General features: G+C 39.0%; 1 protein-coding gene across 1 annotated transcript in view; it reads right to left on the bottom strand.

Moving 5' to 3' along the window:
- Positions 1 to 10,387, bottom strand: part of lrriq1 (leucine-rich repeats and IQ motif containing 1) — a 63,988-nt gene that overhangs the window by 12,484 nt on the left and 41,117 nt on the right. The window contains exons 19-21 of the mRNA XM_037683099.1: positions 1,204 to 1,300; positions 467 to 527; positions 183 to 300 (exon numbers count right to left, since the gene is read on the bottom strand). Of these exons, the coding sequence (XP_037539027.1) occupies positions 183 to 300; positions 467 to 527; positions 1,204 to 1,300 (276 nt within the window). The remainder of the gene's footprint in view (positions 1 to 182; positions 301 to 466; positions 528 to 1,203; positions 1,301 to 10,387) is intronic.

Raw genomic sequence — 10,387 nt, forward strand, 5'->3', positions numbered from 1 at the left:
ATATATATATATATATATATATATATATAGCCATGTTCAGAATGTTTTGTTGTTGTTGTTGTTAGCACTAACTAGTGGCTGTTGGAATATTTCAGTGTTTTTGTTGCTTGTGTGAACAGACTTTTTTTTTTCAAATAGAGAAGGAATAGTTTGAAAAACAAAGAAAATCTCAGAGGACTTACCTTCATGAGCCAAGGCATTTCTGTAAGGGTAACTGTTCCCTTTGCAAGCCTGAGAGACCAAACTGCTGTCAGCGCAAAGCCCTGTGGTGTGAGGACGATCTACATACGCTGAATCGGTCTGTGCACACAAACAAAAAGACACGCATCACATGCCTTGTGTCCAACAGTTTGAAAACCATGAAACAACCAAAGGCTGAGGATAAGTTCAGGCTGCATATCCTGTTTAGATATGCAGCCTGAACATTTGTGAACAGGGGAAAGACGCAGGCTTCATCAATACTCACCACAAGTTGCACTCTGCCTCCTCTCTGAAGAGATGAGTTTATCTCTGGTAAGAAATGTTCACTGATAATAAAATGAAAAAAGTTTATCAATGTTTTTACCATTACATGTGTTTCACATCAGTTCAGTGCCTTCTCTCTAATACAAACTGTAGTCAAGTCCAACATAAAGATAGAGGGCCATTTCGCTTGTTCTCCTTAAACCACTGGAGTGTTGCTTCAGTGGTTCTATGAATACGTCCTCCCATCCCTGCAGATGAACTGCCCACCTCCATCAGCATTTCCTTTGTATTATTGATTGCTTCTCTGATTAATCCTCCTTAAGATCCTCCTGCCTGCACATGCAATACGGACCCGTTCAGTTGCGCGGGGAAACCTGGGATGTTCTCTGTCTGCTGGACCGGACTGCGGTCTGTGAGGGCAGCTGCTGTGGTCTTTATTACCATCAAGCTGCTGACTGGACCTGCTAATAAGACCTGCTAAGAATTTTAGCTTAACTTCTCTATGTACTATACATTTATTTATTTTTTTTATACTTTAATTTAATTTATTTACTTGACATTTATTTTGTATTTTACCAAGTGAAACGTTTGAAAACCAGTTCTCGTTTAGAAACATGGACTTTTAATGTTTCTATTTAATCTTCATAATTAGCACCAAAAAAAAAAACTTGGCACTTTGTGTCATTTTGAAGCAATTTTACTTACCAAATACATGATGTGATGTATAAAGTGTCTCACCTATTTGAGTGTCGGACAGCCTGAGCAGCTCCTCCACTTGGCCCACTCATTCGCTCCATTCTCTCTGCCTCTTGAAGACCTCGTTCAGCTTCACCAACTGCGCTCAAAATAAAGTCAAAGGCCACGACTTTAACCTTCTTGCTGGTTACAGTGTCACTTTCTTGAAAACAATGGTAACAAAAACAGAGCATACAGCCAGATTGACATATGGTGGGAAAATGTTTATAGATGCCAGGAGATTAACTTAAAACTGCAGCGAAAATGCTAAATTAACAGTTGCTTAAGAGAATGAAAACGTACAAGGCAACAAGTCAAGCGCTTCCTTTGTTTGTCATATTTCACTGTCACTACAGCTGACCAGGTTTCTCTGCAAAGGGACAGATCAGTGGTCAAACCCTTCAGTGGTTGTAACAGACTGTTTATGAAACGTGGAGGACTCCGATTCAAAGGGTTTTGAATTTACCAACAATTACGAGAGGACTTGTGGCTCTTTGGAAAGTTAAATCAAAGCAATGTTCTACAAGACTGTTGCAAAAAGAAATCTGAAAAGCTACTGATTTACGATGCAAATCCCACAATAAGGCTGCATTTCAAAGTAAACATTTACGCTGCAGTGACAGTAAAGCTGCTGCAGCTGGGTGTAAACTGATAATGAAACCTGACAGCTCAGCGCTGGAACTAATGATGCATTTATTTAAGCCATTTACTTGCTTTTCTGAGTTGTAAAACAAAAGAAAAGAGAAAAGCTTTACAGTTTTCATGGCTTAATTGAAAAGCTCAACTTAAAATGCAGAGTGATGGATGTTTCCCCTCGGGCAGCAAAGGCCAGGAAATAGCTCCATGTACTTCCTAAAGCTGAGAGAGACAGAGAAAGTATGTGCAGCCTAAATACCTCCAGTGAAATCTTTCTTAACAGCTGCTTTCTCTTATGCTGCGCTACTTAAAGCACTGAATGAGCCAAACAAAGGCTTTAAATTGTTTTTAAATGTGTCACTCATATCACAGGGATAGAAGAAAAGTTGCTAATGATAATTTATAATCACTGCATGGCCTCAGTCATTCATAATAAGTCCCATAAAAAACACATTCATGTTGTGCTCTGGCAACACAAAGAGTCCCCCCACCCCCCTTCCTATAAGTCCCAACTATAAGCTTCTTCCTGACCTCCTTCAACCTCTTAAATCCCCTTCTAGTACTCCTCCAGGACATCAATATGGGGCCAGCAGGAGTCACGCTTATTAAAGGGGTTCTTAAGCACATTAACTGATCCTGTCTACTGAAAAATTGAGATCTCTGTATTAGGGCTGAACGATTTTGGACAAATATTCTAATTGCGATTTTTTTTTTTTTTTTTTACCTCAATAATGCGATTATGTTTCAATGTCTTCTTCTCATGTAGTTTTCAACAAACACAAGCAATAAATCAATCTGTTTCAGTTGCAAAAAAACTCCACTGTTTTCAGCTCTGCTGCAACTCTTTCTGCATTTTTTGCATAGCTCCAGGATAGAAACTTAACTAAAATGTGTGCATGAGCACCACTTATCCATTGTGTTTACCAAAGCCGTAAACCCAGGCTTGGTCACTATATTAATGGGCATCATGTATTTTGCTATGAACTCCGTTATTGCTCGAGTTATTTCTGTGTGCTGTTTCGAATTATGTTCATACGGAGTAATACCTTTGAAAAAGTTCGGTCAGTGATCCCTGTCGACTGGTACTTTGTTTACTTAACGTTGAAGCACTGGTCGTTGGCATTCTAGCTATGCAACTATCGTAAATGACTTTTTTAGAGGTGTTTTTTTTAAGTGTTGATAAAAATTTGTGGTGTTACCTCTAGAGGTAGCAACAGCAACAAGGCAGGTTCTGCACAACACATGTTCTTGCGCAGCGTCTTCTTTTTATAGCCAAAATAATTCAGAATAACGGACGTGCTGCCCCTCTTTGGTACCAAACTTTCAGATGTGTCAGCTTCTGTCAAGCCTGACGCCATTGTGCAACTGGTTAAAGCGCAGTGTTGACTTCTTCCACTCCCTGCTCTGTTGTGCTCCACTCACTTGCAAGTCACGTAACCAGATTATTATTAAACCTTTATTTTACCAGGAAGAAATCCATTGAGATTATTAATCCGTTTTACAACCATGTCCTTGGAGATCACGTGACCAGTCAAACTGCAGCCTTTGCAATTAGAAAATCTTGTTTCATCCATATTGCAATATTATTGCAAATGCAATTAATTGTTCAGCCCTACTCTGTATTAGAAAGCTGACAGAGGTTTGGTCCCCAGCTAAGTAACGACAAACAAGAAGCAAAGTGAGCACAAGCTCAATGCAGAAACAACCACTAGGATAAGAAGTGACTCAAAACTAACTCCAACAGCAACCAGAGTCTAATGCCACAAATGACACTGAGCTGTTTAAGACTAACGTCCTAAGAGATATATGTTTGAATGTGCTTGGACATTCACATTTGATACCAACTGAAGCTACTCAAGAACACACTTATCCACTGAAAATATGATTAAAAACACTAAAATTCTGGAGTTGTTGTTGGTTCAAAGTTCTAAAAGTTAACAGTAGAAACAGATGGAAGTAAATATAGAAAACAGCCCTGCAGAAGGGACTACCATAAGAATCGGAGCGTATCAAATTGATTTTATCTCTTAGTTACGTATGGCACGATAACAAATTTTGCTGGTTGATTGTTTGTTTCAGAAATGATTGCGATAAATGATAATATTGTTTAAAATTTGACTATAGTTAGTAATTATTGTCAAATTTAAGACAAAATGTTGATTAATTTGTTTTGTGTGTAGTACCTTTTTTACCACCAGATAGCAGTATAAGACTGTTTGAACCCAAGGATGGATAGTGAGGGATCAAGAAGCATGTCTCGAAAGCGAAAAATGGGAGGGAGACCCCTTGACATGACATGGGCTGTCTCTCTTTCCTTTTTTCGGTTCTCAAAATGGCAGACACTCTGTGTATTTGAGCTCTTTAGCATAGTATTTTTCATACAAAGCTTTTAATAAAAAATCAGTAATCAAGTTCTCAGCTTCTTTTTGCAGAGAAAAACAACTTTTTACACTAAGGCACAGGTTTCAATCGTGAATTTTGAAGCTTCAACAGGACGGAGGTTTTTACTCTGAGGTCGGCCTTTTAGCTTAGCTCGTAGCTTAGCTTCTCATCTTAGCTGTTTTTAACGATCCAAAAACGTGATTTTGGACGGTTTAAATGGATTTTAAAAAGGAAAGAGAAGGGGAGGGGTCAGTGAAGAGCACCAGAGTTGAGCTTTTTGTCATCCAGTGTCTTCGGTAGAAAGAAAGAGACACAAAGCAACGATAAAGCGGATAAATGAAAACGAGGTCGATAATTTTCATTAATCGTGCGATTAATTGATGTTTATCGCGACAGGTCTACTCTCAGTGTAATGTTCCAGCAACAAAGTATAATTTGTTCTGAACCCATTACTTTTTAACCATTGTTTCTGTGAAGGGTCTCTTTGAAGGGCCTTTGACACTGAGTAGCAGTGAGCCATTAGGTAGCACCATTGGTACCTCAATTGGTTGAACCAGTGTAGTTAGAATAAAGCATGCTCCCTGACTCCCTGGACTCTTTGTCAAGAAAAGTAATTTTACAAATTGTATGGAATTTGTTTCACTTATGTATGATAAGACAAGAGCTGTCCAACCAAACTTGATCAATTTTAGTCTGAAAGGACAAGTACGTCCAGTGGCTGTGAGTTTTTATTTGTCCTGCGGTTGTATTTTACCTTAACCACAAATTACAACCTTGACTAAAAAAAATGTTTGTAAGCTCAACCATCCAGGAATTCAACACGAGGTTGGCTTGAAACACATCAATGAGGACTATTTATGGGACAGCTCTGGTTGGCATGCCGCAGACCGATGAAGTCTTTTGGATGAAAGACAGAACGTTTCTCCCTTAAAGAAACTTGTCCAGATGACACGATTTAACCTTTTTTGTGATACAACCTTGACTGTTCATTGTATTATTTGTGACAAAACTGAATAAAAACAGGACCAACGCCAGCTTTTATGGCCACCAAACCTCAGACATGGGAAATTTAAAATGGGAAATAATTCAGCTAACTAATTCTTAAGATTCTAGCTAGCACATTAGCATTTTAGCTGGAAATGTTTGCTGCAGTTTAGCTGACCGTTACACTCTTCAGAGGGTGACTTGTTTGCTGGTACTTTAGTGTGTTTTAAAGCACACCAAAAAAAACGTGTATTTTCTTGAGAATTGCATTACTGTTAAAACTACTGATCAAATATGTATTTGGCCAGGTTAAAAATACTCAGTTTAACATGCTTTGATGGTGTGTGTGTAATGTGTGCCTCACGCTGCATTAGCTGCTAAACTGTTAGTGATGTACGATCACCTGTTTCTATCGGAATTACCAAAATGTTAAATATAATCTAACTATACTTTTTCATCCAGAAATTATGAAAACATAAAATATAAAAGGCAGCACACCCAGAAAATTAGCTGAAAAAACATCACGTGACTGTAGAAAATAAGACAAAAATATTGCCTTAGCGCTGAATCTAATCAAATTTATAGCACTGCTAGAAAGTACAATGTTAGTGATAATTCTTATCAACATATTAAAATCTGTGCTTGCACTGTAACTCAAAAGTGTACCATGGTTGTGAAAAGCATGTAGATGTACGGTAGTTTTTTTTAATCACTTATAAGGAAATGTAGTGTTTCTGAGGTTCAGGGTTGAACATGGAGCTAAAAGCTGCGTTTAAAATATGAACTGCACACTTTAAGGTAATAAATTAGTAACAGATCTTACGTTTACGCATATAATTTAAAATACACACATAGTTATGAATGTTCAATGATGTTTCTGCCACCAAGTCACCCCGAATAATACAGTTTCAGATGACTGTGTCAAAAACCTATTAACAAAACTTCATTATATTTTTAGTTTAACTGAAACAAACTATTTTGTACTACTGTTACAAACTTTTGTAACAAGGTGAACACAAGAATTGCTAAAATGCCTCTGACCAGTATTGTCATTTTTATGACATTCATAAACTAGAAGACACATCAGAAGATGTCAGCAATTTGAGCGATGTGTTTTAAGTGGATGTCTGTCTCTGTTCACCGTGTAGGCTCTGCATGTCTCTTTGATTGCCAGTGCTTCTCAAACATATCCAACAGCAGAAAGCTTTCCACTGCCTGCGATACTGTAAATAGGTCATAAATTAAATGCACATGAGTGACGGTAAATGCTCGGAGACTGTGATATTTTGGAAGGTCTGTGGTAAACACAGGGATCGTGTTTCTGTTTGATTTTGTTGATGACATGAAAGTGTGAAATCGAGTTAAGTACTCAGGAGGTAAGGGTTCCAGGGGTAAAATAAAAATACATCTCCTTGTGTCTCTGTGACTTCAGCGCGGATGTTTAGTGTAGTTTATGTTTGGATGGAAGAGTACAGGAGTGTGTGCCTGCAGCACTGGTAGAAGGTGTTGGTGGAAAGTAAGAGTAAATATTCAGAGAAAAACTTGGATAGAACAGTTTCACCAGATGAAGAACTCAAATGATAAAAATGCAAATCAAATAAAGCAGATAAATGTGCATTTATATAATTTTTGCCTTTAAAAGAAGATTTCACGTGGCTCTGGACCTTTCTCTTACTCCCTCTTGGCATATGTAAGCTGATACTTATTTCAAATAGGTTACTCATGTCCAGCACATCCACACAAAGAGCCCGGATAAAATAAACATGCCGCGTCAGATATCTTGGAAAGAATCTGTCCTGAGTTTGGGGCTAATCACCTCCAGAAGGGGCTTGACTCAAAGCCTGAAACGTTAGCCCCTGTCGGGGAGCACTGGATGGGCTATAGGCTGGGTTGGGCTGGCCAGGCCTTAGGAACAGGGAATGGATCCAGAGGAGGGGGTGCCTTCCACAGGTCAGGACCAGAGGAGCATAAGCGCAACGCTACAAGTCAGTCAAAGACATGCAAACTCGAGAACCACTGTCACCATGGCAACATGGTCATCTTGTAAAAAGCTCACAGGGGTCGTCAAGTCCAGAGTTAAGCGGGTTAGAGCTGTGCAACAATGTTCAATCAGGTCATCTAGACGGTTTCTTTTTTTGCTGAGACGTTTCGTCCTTCATCCAAAGGACCACTTCAATCTGAGGAGCCCCCAAACAAACTGATTTCTACAAATAGCACACTCCATAGTGGAAAAAAAAAAACAGTTCGCTGATGATAAGATGGCCTCCGGGGCCCACCCTCTTCCCCATCCTCTGAGACGGTCATGCCAAAGTGGTTCACAACACCAAAGTTCATGCTCAATAATATAGGTAAATATCCAACAATGTGCAGTCAGGTCATCTGGATGGTTTTTTGTTGTTGTTGTTGTTGTTGTTGCTGAGATGTTTTGTCCTTCATCAAAAGGATTTCTTCAATCTGCCATCTTAGCACCAGCAGACTGTTTTTTTTCCCACTTTGGAGTATGCTGTTTGTGGAAATCAGTTTGTTTGGATTCCTCAGATTGAAGAAGTCCTTTGGATGAGGGACAAAAGGTCTCAGCAAAAAAAAAAAAAAAAAAGAAAAGAAAAGAAACCATTCAGATGACCTGACTGAACATTGTTAGATTTTTACCTGGATTATTGAGCATGAACTTTGGTGTTAGAGCTACGCAGTTTACTGGATTCCATTCTGTAGGATCAGCAACGTGACCAAGGATGCAAAGTTTAAAAGAAAAACGAAGGTTAATCACAGACTTTTTAAAATGATCAATTCATGTAGTTGTTTTAACATCATGGTTTTAGAACTTCAGTTATGTTAATTTCTTTTTTTTAGGATAAGGGTTGAGAAGACAGATAGCAAACTGAGCTAGTAAAATCAGAGTGGGGAAGCTGAAAATAAACAATTTATCTGCCAACCTGTCTCCTTGTCCTGACAAGAATTAAGTTGTCCACCCTTTTACCTCCAAGACTAGGATGGTAATACTTTGACTGTCTGTTAGCAAAAAAAAATCATAAACCAGTGGATGGAATAAAATAAAACTCTCAGAAAGTAAGCACTGGGTGTACATCTACAACTGGTTAATTTTGTATGTCAACCTGATTCTATGTGGCTGCCACAGCTAATCAAGCTTAGCAAATTAAAAAGTTATAACTCAATCATTTCAACAGATATTGAGCTAAGGTTTGGTGTGGTAGCAGCTGACAGTCATCCCCATCACAAGCTTTAAATAATAAATTGCATGAAAAAAAAAATCTAAAACCTTTGTATATGAGGCTGGGCGCATTATGACCTTTACCACTTTCTGAAACTGAGCAGTTTTGATAAATATAGTTACACTGTACTGTACCTGAAGAGGAAAATTTCTAAGAAAAACAAATAATAATAAAAATACGCTAGAAAACGAATGAAGGTAGATACGTTACGTGTGCAAATGACCAAGGGCAGAAAAGCTTACAGAATCGGTGCAGGGTTTAAACTGTCTTACCATGACATGGGTAGGAAAAGAAAAGGAGTAGGTGGTCCTGAAGGAGGAGTTTGTAATGAATGTAGTAGAGGTGAAAAGAGTTTCAGTGTGATGTGTCTGAAGGGAGAAGTAGAAGGTCTGATGTTGAATGCAGTCAGTGGTTATGCTCCACAGGTTGATGTAATTGTGGCAGTATCTAGACGAAGCGATGGAGGATATTCCCAAGGAGGAGAGAGTGGTCACTGAAGAGAGTAAAAAGGAATATAAGAAGATGCAACATAGGGCAAAGAGGGAGATTGCAAAGGAAAAAACAAAAGGTGTATGAGGAGCTGTACAAGAGGCTGGACCCTAAGCAGGGGGAGGACTTGTATCGACTGGCAAGACAAGGGTATTGGACTGGAAAGGATGTGCAACTGGTTAGGCTCGTTTGATAGAAACAATCATATTTTAACAAGCAAGAGTGTGATGGGAAGATGGAAGGAGTACTTTGAGGAACTAGTAAATTAAGAGAATGAAAGAGGAAGAAGAGTAGAGGTCATAGTGGGCCAGGAAGTGAGAAATAGAGAGAATGAAGTTCATAAATCTTTGAAGAGAATGAAGAAGGGGGAGACATTTAACATACTAGTGGAGGTTTGGAAATATCTAGGAGAGATGGCAATGAGGTTTTGACTCAAATATTCAATAGCATATTTGAGAATGAGAAAATGCCTGAGGAATAGAAGTGAAGTGTGCTGGTGCCCATTTTTAAGAACATGGGTGATGTACAGAGTTTTAGCAACTACTGGAGAATTGAGATGATGACGATCTGGGAGAGAGTTGTGGAACATAGACCTAGACAAGCAATGACTGTGAGCAGCAGTATAGTTTCATGGCAAGAAAAAGCACCACATGCACCAAATTTGCTTTGAGGATGCTGATGGTTAAGTATAGACAGTGAATGTATCTTTGTGGATTTAGAAAAAAGCATATGACAGGGTGCCGAGGGAGGAGGTTTGGTGTTGTATGAGGAAATCTGGAGTTATTTTTATTAATTTTTGTTACAGGACATGTATAAGGACAGCAAGACAATGATAAGATGTTCTGTAGGAGTTACAGATAGCTTCAAGGTGGAGACATACATACATAAAGGAAAATGTGGGGTATGGTACAGAGCTGAAGAAGAGAGTCCATTCACGATGGAGTGGATTGAGAAAAGTTTCACGAGTGATTTGTGACTAAATGGTGGCAGAAAAGGTCAAAAGAAAGGTTTACAAGACAGTGGTGAGACCAGCTATATTGTACAGTTTGGAGTTGGTGGCAATGACAAAAACACAGGAAGAGGCAGAGCTTGCAATGTTGAGGTTCTCCTTGGGAGTAACTAGGATGGATAGCATTTGTCACGATCCTCAGTGTTGGAACCCAATTGCAGAGAGGCGAGCGAGGCAGGAGTTCAAAAACAAAAACAATTTATTTTTAATAACAAAACAAAAGGCTGTCGGTGCAGCAAAACTTACTTGGGCAGACAGGATCAGAAACAAGGCAGAGCAGATCATCAGGGGGGACAAAAAACAGACAAGACAGAAGAGGACTGAGATGTCTGTGAACACAGAACAATGACCGGACAAGGAGTGAAGGAGAGAAAGGCTTTTTATATAACAGAGGGAGAGTGAGTAATGAGAGCACCTGGGCAGGTGGCTGATGAGGAACAGGTGTGAATGATAAAGA

This window comes from Nematolebias whitei, chromosome 10 (assembly GCF_014905685.2).
Source record: "Nematolebias whitei isolate Nwh7 chromosome 10, NemWhi1, whole genome shotgun sequence".
Lineage (NCBI taxonomy): Eukaryota > Metazoa > Chordata > Actinopteri > Cyprinodontiformes > Rivulidae > Nematolebias > Nematolebias whitei.